Source organism: Rattus rattus, chromosome 17 (genome assembly GCF_011064425.1).
Source record: "Rattus rattus isolate New Zealand chromosome 17, Rrattus_CSIRO_v1, whole genome shotgun sequence".
Taxonomy (NCBI): Eukaryota; Metazoa; Chordata; class Mammalia; order Rodentia; family Muridae; genus Rattus; species Rattus rattus.
The window spans coordinates 2,650,440-2,669,723 of NC_046170.1; the positions used below are offsets into that span (position 1 = coordinate 2,650,440).

A 19,284-nucleotide genomic window follows, 5' to 3' on the forward strand; every position below is an offset into this window, starting at 1 on the left:
GGATGGATACCCAGCGTGTATCTTCATGAGACAAAACAGAAACGTGACCTACTTTTTCTCATTTCCTTTTATCTGTCCCATCCCGTGGTCGTCCCCGTCCCATCCCCCACCCCCACTCCTATTCTGTTTCTCGTCAGTCCCAGCCCCCCACCCCCCCCACTGTCTCCCGTCCCTCCCTCTCACAAGGGCTCTGTTTGGATGCAGGACACCTCCAGCCCTCAAGTATTGTCCTGGTGACTCACCTTTGTCCAGAGAGTTATGCAAATGAGGTCAGTGACTCTGTTCCTTTTAGATAAACAAGGCTGGGGAGGTGAAGACCTTGCCCAGGCCCCTAGTCCAGCAGGAACCCGACCCCTTGATGTGGATTGGCTGGGAGAAGATAAGAAGGTTCTGAGGTCGGATGTGCCGAGCCTGATGGGGTCTGTGAGTTCCCGGCTTGCTCTGTGGGGTCAGAGGTCATGGAGCTGGCTGAGCGTGCACCCTGGTTCCTTGTTGACTTATACGTGATAAGAATGCTGTCTGGCTCCACTGACGTGCCCTGTGTAACCCCAGCTAACTATTTAACTTCTCTTGCCGAGCCCTGGCTCCTTCAGAGCTGTGCACACAAATGTAGTTGATGCAACAAAGCTTTAGCAAAATGTGAGAACGCGAAGGAGGCTGGGCTCCCGTGGGGTCAGACACCAGGCTGATGCCCGATCCGTGAGAAGACACTGCCCTGATGCCATGGAGCTTACGGTCTCGCGGGAAGACACTGATTAAGACGGGAGCGATTCTCCTATGAGGCATGGGTGTTTGAGTTGGGCAAGCAGGCATGAGAGTTACCTTTCTGCCCTCTGTTAACGGGGAGAAAACTCATTCTTTAGAACATGGCTCCCCAGGTAAGAGGGAGTGACGGTCCAACGCAGTTCTGCCTCGCCAGCCCATTTCAAGTGCTTCCTCTTGGAGACTGAGTTTCCTCCCTCATTTGAGTGTTTTTGGAGCAGCGAAGGGAGACGCGTGAAGAATGGCTTCTAGACCAATCCTAAAGGAGAGCCACAGACACATCCACAGTGTTCTAGCTTCACCGTGGCTGCTCTCCCACACCCAGGCAAGGCTCACCTACATCGAGCCTTTTTTAGTTTTTATTTATTTATACACTTATTATGCATAGAATTCTGTCTGCCTGTGTGCCTACAGGCCGGAGAGGGTACCAGGTCGTGAGCCACCATGTGGTTGTTGGGAATTGAACTCGACCTCTGGAAAAACAGCCAGTGCTCTTAACCTCTGAGCCAGCTCTCCCAGCCCATTTCTTAGTTCTTTACGCTGTAGTTCTCCTACTTTAGAACCTCCATGCATACAGTGCCCGTTGCTTGGAAAGTTCTCCCCACCACTCTATTTAGCTAATTTCTATCAAGGGCCAGGGGCCAGACCACCTTCTTCAGGAAGCCCTCCTGGACTCCTTAGGCAGAATCCTACAGCTTCTGCTGTAATTGAAGTCAAAATGTATCCCTACCCTTAAAGACCCTTTGGTTAAAAATTTCTGCTCCATCCTGGGTTGCCTCCTTTAAGTGGAGACAAATTTGGTCACAGGATCACCTTGAAAGGCTTATCAGAACTCTGGACCTTTTCTGTTTCTCAGCAGTTACTCTATGTACTAAGATTGGAGACTTCCCTGTCCTCAGCACCTGGGTGCTAGGCTTACAAGTGTGCCACCATCTTCCTTGTCTTTATTTTCCTCTTAGCCTCATGTGCCTGCCATGACCTATTTTATCATCCCTCTTCCAAAGCAGCAAGGTCAAGTGGTCACGAACCAAGTCCTCCAAAACTGTGAGCCAAGATAAACTGTCTTTCTCTCTCTAAGTTGATGATCTTGGCCCTTTTGTTCCAGTGACACAATGATTCCATTTTCCCTTCTTGGGACTTATAACTAGACTTATATGACTGTCGGCCTGTCTGCCCAGCTACTGTGGGACAAAGCTAGTGTCTGCCTGTCCTTTTCTTGGCATGTTGAATGCAGTGGCTGACTCTGTGTCCCCTAAGCAGGGTCTGGCCTGCCTCTTATAGACCCAGTGGATGCTGAGGACTTTGATGGCCATGGATCAGCATCAGAGGGGGTGGCTAAGGATGGAAAGGTGCAGGGGACAGAGGGAGAGCTTGAGTTAGGACAGAAGCAACACCCGGAAGAGACTCTCTCCAGTCAGTGTGTAAAGATTCAGTGGAGGGACCTGAAAAGGGTTGTCCAGAGCCTCCTGAAGACCTAGCTTTGGCAAGAGTCCGCTGGTGCCATTCCTGGTTGTGGACAGTCAAGTGTCATCTACACATTTACGGCCTAGACTCTGTCCCAAACACAAGATAAAGGAGACAGTTTAGCAGTGTAAGCCCCTTTATTAACCATCCTTACTTCTCCAAGTGTGCTTGAGTAGAAAAGAACCAGCAAGAAAATGGAAACAGAGGGCAAAGGAGAGGGAGGAAGGGGGTCCTGAGGTCAAGCAGAAGCTGGGTTCTAGCCAACTGTCCCAGCTAGCCTGTCTCCGTGCTTCACGTTATGATTGGCCACCGTGAAGGGCAGCTTTGGAGGCTGGGGGAAAACAGTATAGTGGGACCAGAAAGAATGGATACTAGGGATGGATGGGAAAGGAATAATTCAGCAGGTCTGGACACTACTGAGCCTCCTGCCTCCTGCCACAGGACTGACCTGACCTGAGTTGGGGGTGGGGAGGGGGTGGTCTTCTGGGAAGGGTCCCTTTTGCTCCTAGGATAAGTGTTTTATACAGAATAGATTTAGAAAGACCAATTCTGTACCTGGGAGTTACAAAAGTGAGCAGGGGTAGGTTCGAGGCTAAGGCAGTCAAAATAGAGAAGTATCTAAGCTGGCCTCACCTGAGGTGGGTGTGACTCAGCGGGACTCCCAGGCACAGAGGCCAGACTTGACAGATGTGTGGAGCCAGGCAAGCCGGTGTGACAGGGTCTGGTGCCACACCCTCTCCCGTCAAATAACAAGACCCATGCATGAAGAGGTAGGGCTGGGGGAGAGGGATGGGAGTGTGGGATTGGGGGAAATGGAGAGTTAAGGAGGACATTCAGGGTCCCCAGTCTAACTGGGTCCTGGGGCTGGGTTTAGCGGGAAGAGAGAGAGGACAAGGCGTGGAGGAGCTGGAACCTTGCCTGGACCTTGGCAAGCCCAGCCTGGAAGGATGGTCTAAAAGGTCCTACCCTGAACTTCTGAAAAGACGGGCCTATCTGGAATCTGAAAGACAACAGACCGTCTGCCCATGCCAAAAGCTAACGGAGGAGTGCTCACAGCACCACGGCATGGCAGCCCCCAGCCTCAGAGCCAGGCTGGCACCGTTTGTAAACATTAGACTTGGTGATGTCTGGGAACACAGTAGAAGCATACCAGTACAACATGGACCGTTAGGACTGGACAAAGTTAGGGTGGGGACCCTAAAGACTTGGGAGGCTACCAGAGACTCAGGGGACATTTCTATGATGTCGGCATCTCCTTTGGAGGTTGCCAGGTCCCAGGAGACGCTGCCAGTGGCTTCTGAGAGACATGGGCAGGCACTAAGCCCCGAGATAATGAGCACAGTCCTGACATACTCTGTGGAGGAGGCCAGCCCTGTGCATATATGCTTTCTGTTCTTTTTTTTTCCAGAGGGAAGTCAGAATAGGCTCTCTCTTCTGAGACCCACTGACTCTCTCCATTCCCAAGTCCCAAAGGCTTGAAGTTGAGAGCTGGATGAAGGGGGACACTCCTGTGCTACGGGACCGCCATCAGGAAACAAGGCAGCTGGGCAGGATCTGTCCACAGATTTGCGGCTGATTGTCTTATGACTGTCCATGGGGAAGGTGTCCCCATGTCATCTCACTAGCCGGAACAGGACTCGGGACTTGGGCAGCTCCACAGCTCTGAGAGCTGCATCTGGTCACATGTTTGGGGAAGCAGTGTTCAGGCCAAGAGGTCCACAAAGACGGCATTGGCTGTGGTCTGGCCAAAGATGAAGGCTCCCAGGGTGACCAGAAGGACTCCATAACTGACCAGTGCCCACCAGCTGTAGGGCAGAGGACAAGAGAATGTTTCAGTCTTTTTTTTTTTTTTCCACATTTCTTCAGACTCATATGTAACAGCCAATACAGTCAGTCACCTCACGTCTGCGGGCAAGGCACTTCAGGCTTCCCTAGGACTTTCCCACACAAAGGGATGTGACCCTACTTCACCATTAAGGAGACCGAGGCCTAGAGGGGTTCCTAGAGGGGCTAATGCTGAAAGGGACCACGGCAGTAAATGCAAGTCTCCCAGAGGAAGATGCTCGGGGGTGGGGGGGAAGCAGGCGGGGAATGAGGTGTTTCCCTCAAAGAGAAACAGAGAGCAGGGGCTGGAGAGATGGCTTGGTGGTTAAGGCTACATAGTGCCCTTCTAGGGGATCGTGTGTGTGTGTGTGTGTGTGTGTGTGTGTGTCTTACTATGTAGCTCTCTGGCTAGCCTGGTTCTCACTATGTAATGTAATGGCTTACTGCCATTGTCAGTTTGACTGAATTTGGAGTTGCCTAGGATGTGCCTATAAGAGTGTTTCCAGAGGGGTTTAACAGAGGAGGGGAGCCCCACCCTAACAGGGCCTGAACTACTTCAGGGGCTGAGGTCCCGGACTGACTGAGAAGAAATGATGGAGAAGGAAGGCCGAGAGCCACTGCCGCTGGTCCCTAACCTAGGACACATGTCCACACTCCTCCCACTCCTGCCTCTGGGACCGGCTGTGCCCTCAAAGCACGAGTTGAAAACTTCAACTTTTAAGCTGTTTCACAGCACCAGGGACTCTGAACCCCTAACAACCTCCCCTTAGCTTCTGAGTGCGGAGGCAACAGCAGCATGTGTCCCCCAGAATCCCCGAAAGTTCAAGTGTTCGGCTCTCTATTTGAAGGCCCCTCTTAGCCCCCCTGAAAGGCGCTGGGCCCGCCCTGCTTTACCTGGCCGGTTTGACCTCTTCCATTTCTGAGAGTTTGGCTTGGATGAGGCACAGCCCTAGAAGGAAAGACGTAATCCTGAGTTTGGGGGACTCAGGGATTCCCTCCCTCGGCCCAGCCTTCCCAGCCAAGAGGCAGCATTGGTGATGGAGAAAGGCCCGTTTCTAGTGAGTCTGAAATCCTTGTCCTCTGCCTCAATCCTCGCCCCGCTGGCCGCCTGCCCTCTGCTCTCCCTTGATGGGCCAGCACAGTAGCTAAGAAGTACCCCTGAGGCTATATTCAGGACTCAGAGCTAAAGGGACACTGAGTAGGGACCCAGTAGTGCCTCACACCATCTGGCCTACTCTAGAGCAGGTATGGCTCCCTTGCTCCATGTCCAGTGGGATGGGCTTTGAGGAAGCTCCTGGACAGAAACAAACTGGATCCGGCAGAACTCATAGGCACACACACAAGGTAGGTTTCCGGGAGTCTGCAGTTGACCCTGTGTCAGCTTAGGTCTCATGACTCCAGCCTTAAGGTGCCACGGCCAGGCTTCCTTCCCTCTGGACTGGAATAAGCTAGTCAGAACTTGAGTCAAGAGTGCACACATTTGAATGAAGGGTTCAAATAGAGACCCTGGATCTGGGCCTATAGGGCTTCAAATGGGCTGTCGAGCTTCTTAGCTGCTGGTTTGAACTCTCGGCTTAGTGCTTCTCAACCTTCCTAATGCTGTGACCCTTTAAAGCAGTTCCTTGTATTGTGATGACGGCCGATTATAGAATCATTCTCGGCCGATTATAGAATCATTCTCGGCCGATTATAGAATCATTCTCGTTGTCCCTTCATAACTGTAACTTTGCTACTGTTGTAAGTCACAATGTGACTTCTTTGATATGCAGGATATTTAACCCTGTGAAAGGGTTGTTCAACTCCTGGGGTGAGGACCACTGCCCTGGCCTCTCATCGCCTCAGTAAAACAGAGATCACACCTTCTCTCTAGGAGCCAGAGCTGGGATGGCAGCACGGAGCTGAGCCTTGTCAGAGAGCAACAGAGACTACTGCTTATCCTGTCAACTGCTTATCCTGCCAGCCGGTTGAGCCCCTGGCTGAGGTGAGGTAGCTCCTGCTGTGTGGTGGCGATGGGGGCGGCTGGGTGTGTACCTGGGAAGATGAAGATGAAGCAGGCTGCCAGGCCTCCGATGACCGAGATGACCTTGCCAATGTCGGGGATAAAGAGTGCTAGTAGCAGGGTGAGTAGGAACCACACCAGCGTCTGCAGGACCCGGCGCCGGCGCTCTCGGCCCACGTCCTCCTCCACGGGCGTCCCCTTGTAGCGCAGCCACAGGCCTTCCACCACAGCCCTGCTCACATGAGGAGGGGCTCAGGGTGCTTTGGGCAGTGCATGGGGACGAGATGCTGAGTGGGCAGTGTGGGGTCCCCGAGCCTGGGTCCTCATCTGTGACCAGCAGTGCCCTTGGTTGCTACGGGCTGCAGGTAAGTTTATGAAAGGCTTGGCCTCATCATGTGAATACGGATGTCATTATTTCCCTTATAAAAAAGGAGTATTCAAAAGGCCGTCTGGGTTCATATAAAAGCTCAGAAAAGGATCTGGCCTGGAGATCCTTACAAGGGCTTACAGAATGTGCTGGAACCAACAGGTCTGGCAATGAGTATGGGAGAGGGCATCCTGGACACATTCTTTTCTGTGGGCTTCAGTTTTCCTTGTCGCAAAATAGGCTCTACATAAGACCATGCATCGTGCTAGCTCCCGGGGGGCTCTGGACAGGGTGGGGAAGGGGCTCACCGCCCACAGAAGTGCAGGATGGGATAGGAGGTGAGGACGCTCAGGATGATGAAGGCTCGGGCAACGGCTACAGCCACGTCCTCGGAGGGGTAGGACCGGAGCACGTCAGGATCCACGGCAGCTCCAAAAGTCAGGAAGCCGCAGATGCCTGTGACAAACCGGGGTGGGGTGAGGGCAACTGTGGGAGGGTAAGGGGTGGACTGTCTAATCCTGCTAGGAGCAACATCATTCAGAGAGAATGCTGCAGCAGCTTGGGGAGTGAGGCCGGGGCCTCAGAAAGGAAGCCTGCCTTCTCAGACGTCCTTGGACGGTGGGCCCACCAGCCCCCACATTTTTCTGCACGTCGGTCAGGTCTCAGTTCAGATGTCCCCTCCTCAGAGCGTGTAGACTTACCCACGCACAGTCGACCCCACCCCGGACACTTGCTGACCTCCCTATTGTAGTCCCCATCCACCTCTCTCTAAATTGTCCCAGTCAGAACACGATAGTTCCATGGCAGAAGGGACTTTGCCTCTTGTGCTTCTTGCCGTTGCTTCAGAGGCTGAAACTGCACTAGCCCGGGCTGCTCCTGTCCTCGTCCCTTATCACAGGAGGGTGGTAACTCTCAGTTCACCTCTGACCTCTTGTCTAAACCCAGGCAGCAGCCAGAGATTTCTTTGCCTAGCCATTTCCCACCTGAGAAATGCATCCTCCCAGGCTCCGGGCAGCACCCACCCTCCTCCCCTTGGCTGCCCAGCCTCAGAGGCACCGGCTTCTTACATCCCAGCCACACAGACCTCCCTCCCATGTCTGCCCAGAAGGCCTGCACTTACAGTTTCTCTCTGGAATGCTCCCCCCCACCCAGCTCTTTATAGTCTGTCGTGGGCCTCTCCAGGTACCACATACTCAGAGAGGAGTCTTCTGGGAATGCCTGTGCCCCCATCCAGTCCTGTTCCCTACTTCCTGGTTTCAGTGTCATGATGGCATCTACTCCTGCCTGGAATTCCTTTTTCATTATTATTTATGCATAACTGTTTCTCCAAGACTGTCGTCCCACCAGGGCTGGGGCCAGTTCCACGTGTCCCTGTAGCAACCCCACAACGGGAACACCTCTGATCATCCTGGGCAGCTCAATTCAAGTCAATGCCTACAGAAGTGTTTGCTGAGTTAAGAGTGCAGAGTTTCCCTAGGAAAGCTGGACCGGAAACCTCGGAGACTCGAGGGAGCATCCCAAGCCTGGCCTCTGGAGGGGAGCACTCACCTGTGCCCATGTAGACAGCCAGAGCTATGACCATGGCAGCCGTCACCACTCCGCCCCAGGTCTTTACTTGGGGCTGCCGCATGCTGTTGAAGACTGGTACGCTGCTCACGTGGCACTGTCCAGGTGAAGGGTATGGTCATGGTGGGGAAGTGGCCTCATCCCCAGGTCTCAAAGGGAGGCACCTTGGGGGCAAAGGTCCCAGGGATAAGGGGCAAGCCTTGGTTCATCCATCTCCCCGGGAATCCAACCATCATATCTATAATCTGGGTCCATTCCCAGTGCTGGGGGTGTGTGCGTGTGTCTGAGCTAATGGGACAGAAGGGACCCTGGTGCTGGCACCTGAAATCCAAAGCAGATGGTGGGCATGGCATTGAACACAGCCATCCAGGAAGCTGGTCTGTGGGGAAACATAACGTGAACCCGTGAATCCCACAGAGCCACCAACCGTCCCCACCGCCCTCACTCTTCATTCATCCACCAACCTCCAACAACTAGCACTCTGCACTCTAAACATACACGGGCAGAGGATACGTCTGTCTTAAAACTCAGGAGACAGGCTCTGAGAGGCCATCCTAGGACCAGAGTCCAGACTTCCTGGCCCCTGAACTTTGCTTCTCAGTTGTTCCTTTAAGATAGGTGGATGGATGGGTGGATGGATGATTGATGGATGGATGGATGGATGATGGATGGATGGATGATGGATGGATGGATGGGTGGATGGAGGGGGGATGGGTGAGGGGGGGAGGGTGGATGGATGGGTGGGTGGGTGGATGGATGGATGGATGGGATGGATGGATGCATGGATGCATGGAGGCATGGATGGATGTGGGTGGGAGGGATGATGGATGCAGGGATGCATGGAGGGATGGGTGTGTGGGTGGTTGATGGGTGGGTGGATTGATGGATGGATGGATGGATGGGTGGTGGATGGATGGATGGATGGATGGGTGGGTGGGTGGATGGGTGGATGGGTGGATGGATGGATGGATGGATGGATGGATGGATGGATGGATGGTTGGATGGATGGGTGGGTGGATGGATGGATGGATGGATGGGTAGATGAATGGGTGGAAGGATGGATGGATGGATGGATGGATGGATGGGTGAGTGGGTGGGTGGGTGGATGAGTAGGTGAGTGGGTGGGTGGATGGATGGGTGGATGGATGGGTGGGTGGATGGATGGGTGGGTGGGTGGGTGGATGGATGGATGGGGATGGGTGGGTGGATGGATGGATGGATGGGTGGGTGGATGGATGGATGGATTGGTTGGATGGATGGATGGATGGATGGGTGGAGGGGTGGGTGGGTGGATGGGTGGATGGATGGGTGGGTGGGTGGACGGATCAATGGACCGGAAAGCTAGGCATGGTGGTATGTATCTACACTTGGGAGGTGGAGGCAGGAGGGGGATCAGGAGCTCTAGGACAGGCTACACAGTGAGTTTAAGCCTAGCTCGGGCTACAGGGTACCCAGTCTGATAAATCTGGGAAGAGTAACTGAGAAAACATGCAAATTTTCCCTGGTAGCCTCCTCAAGGTGGGACTGTGCATAACACTGTAGCATCTGCTGGACGGTGGTGGTAAAGATTCCCTCTGCCCCAGACGGTCATTCTTCCACCCATGTAAAAACAAACAAACAATCCCCTACCCCAAACCAGAAGGGGCCCTCTCATCACCTTCCTAGTGAGTTAGTATGAATGAACTAATGAGCCTTGGGATATTTAGATGCCAGACCATTAGCAGCTTCTACCCCATGTACTTCCCAGGGACCCTCACCTACCTGGTCAAGATGTCCCCCGGGCGCATCTCCTTATCTGGCCAGATGTACTTGATGATTACAATGGCGGTGACATACCAGGTGCCCACGACGCTCAGGGAGCTGCCAAGAAGTAGACACTGAGTTCCTAGTCCCCAGCGCCAGCCCTGCTTTGCCCAACTCCATCCTCAGAAGTGTCTACCCTCGCTCTAGCCACCAAACCACCCAAAAAACTCAGGAGAAATAAGCTTCGGGGGGATCTGCCATGGGAAGGAGGGAGCTTGTCAGCACATCAGCCACGGGCACAAGCACTGACTCAAAAGAGCACATCCAGGAACTGGGCTCCAAAGCACAGCTACAAGCTCAGTCTAAGCAGCCAGATGTGGCAAGGGCTCACAGCTGGCCATCCCGTGGGCCTGGCCTCTGAGAACTGAAGACTCTAGGGCAAGGTGGGAGAGTGCAGAGTGGGGTACTGACATCAAGGAAACCCTGCCAGATGGTCAAGTGGGAAACAGCCCAACCTCAGGGATTTTCAGATACCGGGCTAAGAAGTCAGTCTCCCCTCTCTCTCTGAGCTCCAGGGAAGACCCCACCAAGCTTGCAATATCAAGATCACCAGCTCCCAGCTTCTAGGAAAACCAACGCCCAGGCCAGCATCTGCCGTTACACTGCCAGCCGTTACCAAAGCCTTCTCTGACAAAGACACTTAGGTCACAACCTTTCAGTGATGCAAAGGGCCACTTTCTTCCTTAATATAAAAGGAAAAGGAAAGTCCTAGGTCTAGGTTCCTGCCAGCTCTGGTCTGCCCTGGCTTGCCTATTCTGGCTCCCTAAGCAAGATGCCATGGGGGAGACGGGTTCCCCACCAGAAATGGCTCTCCGGTTGCCTTTGATCAGAGCCTCTGTCTGGCCCAGGCTGGGTTGGGACCTCCGAACCTGGCATATTTCTGGAAGCCGATCTCCTTGGGGATGGACAGGGGCAGGATGAAGAGGAAGGCAGTGAGGCTGATGGTGAACTTGCGGTCTGTGTACCAGGGGCTGCCGCTGGCCCCATCGGGCTCCTTCGCCATGACAGCTATAACTGCGTAGGGAAGGAAGGAATGTCAAGCCAGGTCATTCGGGGTGTGGCCTCTCACATCAACAGGTCCTAAGACCCCTCTCTAAGAAGCAGGACTTGCAGAGAGGGCAGATCTAATTTGTACCACTCTTCTCCCTTTACCCCAGGACCCTCAGGCCAAGGGGAAAAAGAAGAGGTGGGCACTGGGGGTCGGGGAGCGGCTCACTCTTGTCCTGCTGGTCCCCAATAATGATGAGGAAGGCGATGCAGGTTCCAAAGGTGTAGACTGCAATGGCTATCTCACACAGCACACCGGTCAGCTTGCCACACACAGCCCACACCACCTCCTGGTAGGTCCTCTCATTGCTGGCTTGGGAGCAGTAGGCCAGAATGACCAGCCCACTAATGATGAAAACCAGCATGCCCTGCAGGCAGAAGAGGGGAGAGGGTGTGGGGAAGGCACGGTGAGCACGTTTGCAATTGGGTCTCACAGGCAATTTTAACAGATTACTCGATGTGGCCAAGTTGAAATTTTCTTTAAAAATGAGTTTCAGGTGCTAGAGAAATGGCTCAATGGTTATGAGTACTGGCTGCTCTTCCAGAGGACCTGGGGTCAATTCCCAGCATCCACACAGGGGCTCAACAGACATCTCTAACTCCAGTTCCGCAGGGGAAATCTGATGCCCTCTTCTGGCCTTCACTGGCACTGCACGCATGTGGCGCACAAACATGCTTGCAGGCAAAACGCTCACATGTAAAATAATTTTAAAAAACAAAGTAAAGAAAATGAATTTCATTAAAAATTTTAAACATGCAATCAAGGGGCTGGAGAGACGGCTCAGTGGTTAAGAGCACTGACTGCTCTTCTAGAGGTCCTGAGTTCAATTCCCAGCAACAACATGGTGTCTCACAACCATCTGTAGTGGGATCCGACGCTCTCTTCTGTGTAACTGATGACGGGCACAGCGTACTCATACATTAAATAGATCTTTTTAAAAGAATGCAAACAAGCAGGGTGGACCCCAAACAGATTCAAACTCGGTTTCAAAAATAATTTATGATTTTCTTTGCTTTCTTTCCTTTTTTTTTGTTTTCTTATTTTATCTTGTTGCTGTCTACTGAGATAAAGTCTCACTTGGTAGCCCAGGCTGGATGATAGTATATGGTCCATGCTGGCCTTGAACTCATGACAGTCTTTCTGCCTCAACCTCTTAAGTTCTAAGATTTTCTCCCCCCTCATTTTATTATCTTTCCATTGTATTTTGAAGCCAATACAAACATTCTTTTTATTTCATTAATAAACATTTCAATAATTCTAAAAGTGGTTATTTAAACATAACCACAAAAATCAATAGAACACCTAAAAACTTAAATACGCAGGGGCTGGGGATGTGGCTCAGTTGGTAGAGTGCTTGTCTAGCATGCAAGCGTGCATGAAGTCCTGGGTTTGACCCTCAGTATTGCATAAAACTGAGTGTGGTGGCCTTATCTGTGATCCCAGCACCCGGGATGTGGAAGCAGGAAGATCTGAAGTTAAAGTTCATCCTTGGCTACACAGAGAGTTCTGCAATAGACTGGTAATGTCTGTACACAGAAAGTTCTGCAATAGACTGGTAATGTCTGTACACAGAGAGTTCTGCAATAGACTGGTAATGTCTGTACACAGAAAGTTCTGCAATAGACTGGTAATGTCTATCACTCATAAGGGAGGGAAGAACGACAGCCTATGTCCCCATGGCTCACCTCTGATTCAAAGCCTCCCCTGCAAATCAAAGAGCCCTCCGCTGCCAGCGCACTCACCATCTGCAGGGCGATGCCGGCTGCCACGCCCCCAGCAGTGCTGAAGGCTGCTGGGAAGTTGAGCAGACCCGCGCCCAGGCAGGCATTGACAACGATGAAGACAGCTCCAAGCGTCGAAGTGGTGCCGCTGTCTGGATCTCCAGGGGACGCTTCCCCCTCTCTCTTGGGCAGCACATCCACACAGGGACTTTGTAGCAAACGGGCCCGCTCCCCGGCATCAGTGCTGGAGCCCCACTCGCTGTAGTCACTGTTGATGCTGACCTGGGCCATGGCCCAAGACTACTTTCCTTCCGAAAGCTGTGGGCTCTGCCTCAGGACCACATTTCTGGGCTTGCTGGGAGGATGCCTGCCCCTTCAGGGGTTCTAATCTCAGGGAATGCTGGTCAACCTAGGTAAGACAAAGGCAGAGATTATGTTTATCCCGAAACAGTGACTCTGGGGCACAAAAATGTGAAACAACAACGTTCCCAGGATCACATGGCTAGGACATCAGTGCCGGGCCCTCACCAAGTGAACAGCAAGGCACCACATGGCTAAGATGCAGGGCTGCTCTGTGCAGACGACTGCCCTGAGGTCACTGTGTGGGTGGCAGACGGAGAAACGTGTCAGCTGCGCGTCTGACTTGTTTCATTCTTGTAGGCCAGAGAGGTTAATAAGACCCAAACATAAGAGAGTCTGAGATGATGGGGAGATGACTCAGCGATAGGGCACTTGGCTACCGACGCCAAACACTGCAAAGAGAGTAAAGACGCAGAAGAGAGCAGTACTAAAATCCCAGCACCTGGAGAGGCCCAAAGGGAGGTGTGACACAGGCACGTCTTAGATTGTCTGATCCCACAGTCTTGGGATCAGAAGGCCCAGAAAAATCAAAGCGCAGAGGCAGGATGGTCCATGAGCCCCAACACAGTCTGGACCTAGACCCGCCAGGCTTCCCAGGTTGTCCGCACTGGGGCTGCAATCCTGGCTGTCCTTGAACTCACAGTGACCCTTCTGCCTCTGCCTGAATTCTAAGATTAAAGAAGTGTGCCACCAAACCCAGCGTGAGACTTATTTATTTATTATACATAAGTACACTGTAGCTGTCTTTAGACACACCAGAAGAGGGCATCAGACCTCATTTCAGATGGTTGTGAGCCACTGTGTGGTTGCTGGGAATTGAACTCAGGACCTCTGGAAGAGCAGTCAGTGCTCTCAACCGCTGAGCCATCTTGCCAGCCCCTGTGAGACTAATTTTTAAAATTACATTTATTTGTTTCACATCTGCACCTGCACTTGTGTGAGAGTCAGAAGATAACTTTTGGGACTCAGTTCTTCTTTCACAACATGGGTCTAGGGGACGGCCTTATGTCATCAGCCCAGCAGTCTACACATTATAACCACTGAACTATCACGCTGGGCCAGGAAATTAATTCTTTTCTTTTTTCCTTTTTTCTTTTTTTTTCAGAGCTGGGGACCGAACCCAGGGCCTTGCGCTTGCTAGGTAAGCGCTCTACCACTGAGCTAAATCCCCAACCCCAGGAAATTAATTCTTAACTGTGTGTTCGGAATATTCCCAGTCCTAAGTCCCAGCTTGTCCCCATTTCCTTGGCTGCTCACTGAGTCCTTTTGGGAGCTATTACAGGGCTTGACACTACTCAGTGCCACTTCCTACGTCATTTGTTTGGTGCTAGCCCTGTGCTGGTTCTGTGCTGCTTTCCCAAAGCTAGACTAGAAGGCTCTGAGGCCAGACATGTGGTGTTTGTTACTATGAGCCACAACTCAGTAGACAGGACGGCGGCTATAACCAAAGGTACAGAAGCCCAGGCATTGCATACGCCATCCTTGGTCAGGCAGCATCACCAGTGGCTGGGATTCAAAACGCAGGCTGGCTGAGATGGCTTAGCAGGCGAAGGTGTCTGTCACCAAGCCTGATGACAAGGCTTGACTCCTGGGACCCGCATGGTGGAAGGAGAGAAACAATTCTCACAAGTTTCCTCTGACCCCCACACAGATACACACACTGATTGACTGACAGACACACTGAATCAGTGTATGAATGAATGAATGAATGAATGAATGAACAGAGACCGGACAACAAAATTCCTAGAACATTCTTATACGGCCTAGAACATTCATCTGTTTGCCTCTGCCTCCTTCCCAGGCCTCTGTACTGGGAGAGCAGGCTTCTCACCTGACTATTCTCACTCTTGGGGTGCATACAACCTAACCTCAGGCTTCCCTTTGGCCTGATTTCAGCCAGGAGGTTCACTTTTTTTTAAGTCTTGAAGTGTTTTCAAGAGCCCAGCTCTGAAAAACGACCCTTAGCGTTCTCACTGCAGTGCAGAACCTCTAAGAGAAATAATGTTTCTTAAAGAGCCACAGCTAAGGGGTTGGGGATTTAGCTCAGTGGTAGAGCACTTGCCTAGGAAGCAAGGCCCTGGGTTCAATCCCCAGTAACCAAAAAAAAAAAAAAAAAAAAAAAAAAAAGCCACAGCTAAGCCCACACCAAGAGCAGATCTAAGGAGGTTCATGCTTGTAATCTCAGTACTTCAGAGGCTGAGGCAGGAGGACTGTAGTGAGCTCAAGGTCAGCTTGAACCAAATAGTTAGTCCTGGGCAATATAGTATAATCCTGTCTCAAAAAACAACTAACACACGTGCCATGCGCTCGCGCGCACACACACGCATACACATACACATATACACACACACACACACACCCCTGAGTTGGGAGGGGAGGGGCTGTGCTCTTAGACTCAGAGAATAAAAGCTAGCCTAACCTGTCCTCTTCCTACCTGCATGACCCTGAGCAAGTCACTTTAGCCCCCATCTAAGCCTTTTCATGTTATAAATTCTCACGAAGAGTATGTTATATTAATAAGCATTACCAGGGTGGGCACACGGTACAGCCCGTGTTTACCACAAATGAGGCTTGGGAGACGATCCCTAACAAGCTCCACTTTGGGGCTGGTAAGATGGCTGAATGGGTAAAAGTGCTTGCAATCAAGATTGATGACTTGAGTTCGATCCCTGGGACCCATACAGTGGAGAGAAAGAATGGTCAGGTTGTTCTCTGACTTCTCCAGGTAGGAACTATGGGAAGTTCATTCATTCACATCCTCATTCTCTGTAGTTAAAAAAAGGGGTGGGGATGGGGGAGGCCCTGGAGAGATGGCTCAGTGGTTAAGAGCACTGACTGCTCTAATGGAGGTCCTGAGTTCAAACCCCAGCAACCACATGGTGGCTCACAACCATCTGCAACGGGGATCTGGTGCCCTCTTCTGGTGTGTCTGAAGATGGCAACAGTGTACTCATAAATAAATAAATTAATTAATTAAAAAAATAGTTTCCCAGGTTGGAGAGATGGCTCAGTGGTTAAAAGCACTGTCTGCTCTTCCACAGGTCCAGAGTTCAAGTCCCAGCAACCACAACCATCTGTAATGGGACCCGATGCCCTCTTTTGGTGTGTCTGAAGACAGCAACAGTGTACTCACATACATAAAATAAATAAATCTTTTTTTTTTTAAATCCCATTTTCTCCCCACAAAGGCCACAGCTACTGTCCATCCCTCTTGATAAGGTCAGCCCATTGCAAAGGAGGAGGTCTAGAAAGGTCATCGAGGCCCCCAGGGATGCTTCCCAGGTGTGCCTTCTGATGAGGGACAAAGCTGGGGACATCTACCCAGGAAGGAATCGAAAGGTGCAGGTGCTCTGGGACATCTGCCATCCAGTAACTAAGGGACACAGGGCTGTGGTCCTCTGCTGGGACCAGAATCAGAAACACCAGTCTAGCCACAGACTTCTTCCTCTTATGAGGCAATCTCCCTTCCCAGTCAGCAACTCAGCAAAATCTCAGTGGTGAGTAACGGAAGCAGTCTGAGGACTCCCCTAGTCCAGGCATAGCTCCAGAGAGGTCTAAGGCCATCCACATTGCTCACACCACAGAAACAGACCTCAAAGTCATGTGACCCTAAGTCTGTCTAGGAAGCAGGTTTCTCTTTGGCACCCTTACCCAGCCCTGGGCCATCTGCCCAGCCTCTCTTGCAACCACACAAAAACTCAGGTCGAGTAACCCCACCCCCCTGGACCACTCTTACTGGTCTAAGAGCTTTTCCCCTATCCCAATTATTCAGCCCCACTGCTCCCAACTTACCTGCTAATCTAGAAGAGGGCTGTTTCCTCTGCCCAAAGGTATGGGCTCAGAGTCTCCTCACCTCCCTTTTTGGTCTCAAGTTCTTCTCAAGGCTTTACCTAAAATCTGCAGTTAGTAGAGAGAAGAGTTTGGCCTTTTGCGGCTGGCTACCGAGGTGGGGGATGGGAGACTTACACTGAGTAGTTCTGACTAACCAATGATAAGGAGTGGAGTGCCAGGTCAGATGGGTAAAAGGCCCATGAAGGAAAGGGATTACATTAAGGTCACAGTGAGCAGCTGGCGGGGACAGAGCTGTAAGCACAATGGTCGGAGATGGAACAGACTTCACAGGCTTCCAGTCCAGCCTGGGACCAGCACTGAAACACGAGATTTGGATTGCATTAGGAGGTGGGACAGCGAGCACCTGGCCAGGACGGGTTGGGGTGAGTCCCAAGCCTGGCGTAAAATCGGTGGGTTGCGTGTGTAACTCCGGAGCTAACTCGATCCTGGCCTAGGACTGAATGGAGAGCCGCCCAAGGCTAAGGCGTGGCGGGACCGTGCACCAGAGAGCAACAGGGAAAGTCGCTGGCGGAGCCTTGCAGGAATCTAGTCTCAGCAGTGAGAGGGGACTCCGAGGACCCAGGAACCCTACAACCCCACCTTACACCTCCCATACCTCCTTTCACAAACCTTGTAGGCGTCGCTCCAGAGCCGACTCTAGAAACACGTGAGTTTGAATCACATGACGTCCAGCTAGCACGGGCCGCAGGACACTCTGGGAATTGTAGTTTTTTTAAGCCTGTCACTCTCGGACCACACCAGCTTCTCAGCCCAGCACCAGTTCTGAGCCAGCTTGGTTCTCTGCCAACCCATTTATCCGGTTATTTTTAGAATCGGTCCCTTGGCCAAACTAAACATTGTTCCTTCCTCCTGGAAAGCGCGTTAAGAGGTTTGGCATCTTAGTACTCGGGAGCCATGGGCCAAAGCTATTTGGCCTCATTATGTTTGTTCCTGCATTCATTGCCCCAGCAAGTGACTCCAGAGTTTCTTTGACTGAGGAGTGTGAGGGACCATTGAACAAGAGCCAGAGCCAGTGTGAGCATGCGTTAATCCCTGGCTACAACCTTAAGGCTAGATTTCAGAAGGGTTTGAGGCGGTTCAGGCTCTCGACCTACTGAATGAAGGTGTGAATGCCTAGAGCTTTGACTTCGGTACTTGGCTGTATGCCACTTACAAAGGAAATCCTTTTCTGCTTCTTCCTCTGTGGGTCTAGAGCTTGAATCTGGGCTCTAGGCAAGGGCTATACCTTTCGGTTACAGTCGCAGCTGGTTTAATTAATGTTTCCTTGTATTTTGGTGTGTCTGTGTCGTCACAGCATTCATGTGGAACCAACAGGGCAGCTCTCACGAGTTGTTTCTCTCTTTTCATCCTGTGGGTCCTGGGGATAGCATTAAGGTTTTCAGGGTTGGTAACAAGTGCCTTTACTCGTTGAGCCTCTCAATGGGCCTAAGTCTCATTTTAAAAATACGGAAAATGCTAATTTGGGTACGTGACGCATGCCTGTAAACCCGGCATTCGAGAGGCCGAGGCAGGAGAGTTGTGAGTTTGAAGCTAGCCTGGGTTCCTGGGTTCCACAATAAAATCCTGTCTCAGGGAACAGTGCAACACTGTTTCCCCCCCCCCCAAGATGAAAAGGGAGGTGATGTTGCTGAGATAAGAAATGTGCAGACGGGGTTGAAATTTAGGAGAGATCTGTAGAGCCTGCTTGCCCTAGCGGTCACATAGCCCAGAGTTTTTTTTTTTTTTCCGAAAAAAAAAAAAAAAAAAAAAAAAAAAAAAGAAATGCAGCGTAAGAAATAATATGGAGAGATCTGTGTGCTGGTTTGCTTCAGCGCACATAGCCACAGAGCTTTAAGACAGCGTCATACAGCCAGAATGTTGACGTTGACACAATCTGTTGATAATCTTCATTATTTTTAAATTTACTTATTTTGATGTATATGGGTATATCTGTGTGTTTGTCTGTGCATCCGTCTGTCTGTCAGTCCATCTGCCGGTCTGTCTGTCTGTCAGATGCCCGGCTGATGCATCATATCTCCTGAAACTGGAGTTACAGACAGTTGTCAACTGCTGTGTTGGTGCTGGGAATTGAATCTGGCCCCCGTGGAAGACCAACCAGTGCTCTTAACCCCTGAACCTCTGCTGATACTCATTTTTTTTTAAAGATTTATTTATTTCATGTATGTGTGTACACTCTCTCTCCAGCCCAACATTCTTCTTTAAAAAAAAAATTATTTATTTTGTGTATATGAGTACACTGTAGCTGTCTTCAGACACACCAGAAGAGGGCATCAGATCCCACTACAGATGATTGTGAGCCACCATGTGGTTGCTGGGAATTGAACTCAGAACCTTTGGAAGAGGTCAGTGCTCTTAACCACTGAGCCATCTCTCCAGCCCCCTGCTAATATTCTTTAAATCTCTCACTTTGCTTGGTTGTATTTGTTCTATAAAATTTTACCTCACATGAGCGAGATTGGACCTGAGTTCAGTTCCCAGTGCTTACAACACCTGCATCTCTAGCTCCAGGGGATCTAAC

At 51.3% G+C, this 19,284-nt stretch overlaps 1 protein-coding gene across 1 annotated transcript; it reads right to left on the reverse strand.

Moving 5' to 3' along the window:
• Positions 1-2,344: 2,344 nt before the first annotated feature.
• On the reverse strand, positions 2,345-17,432 carry Slc38a7 (solute carrier family 38 member 7). The gene is made up of 12 exons (XM_032887883.1): positions 17,376-17,432; positions 16,707-16,811; positions 12,576-12,963; positions 11,002-11,200; positions 10,655-10,799; positions 9,744-9,842; positions 8,304-8,361; positions 7,965-8,079; positions 6,725-6,872; positions 6,082-6,281; positions 4,945-4,999; positions 2,345-4,031 (listed from the first exon to the last, which is right to left on the reverse strand). The coding sequence occupies exons 3-12, from the start codon at positions 12,843-12,845 to the stop codon at positions 3,929-3,931; spliced, it is 1,392 nt and encodes a 463-aa protein (XP_032743774.1). The 5' UTR covers positions 12,846-12,963; positions 16,707-16,811; positions 17,376-17,432; the 3' UTR covers positions 2,345-3,928.
• Between the last annotated feature and the right edge of the window lie 1,852 nt (positions 17,433-19,284).

Bases quoted from the DNA above. Each gene is read 5' to 3' on its own strand.
- Slc38a7 (XM_032887883.1), bottom strand. From the start codon at position 12,845: ATGGCCCAGGTCAGCATCAACAGTGACTACAGCGAGTGGGGCTCCAGC. The intron at 6,282-6,724 runs GTGAGCCCCTTC...TCATGTGAGCAG, and splicing joins ATCCTGCACTTCTGTGGGCG to GGCTGTGGTGGAAGGCCTGT. The intron at 5,000-6,081 runs GTACACACCCAG...CTTTCCTTCTAG, and splicing joins CTTCATCTTCATCTTCCCAG to GGCTGTGCCTCATCCAAGCC.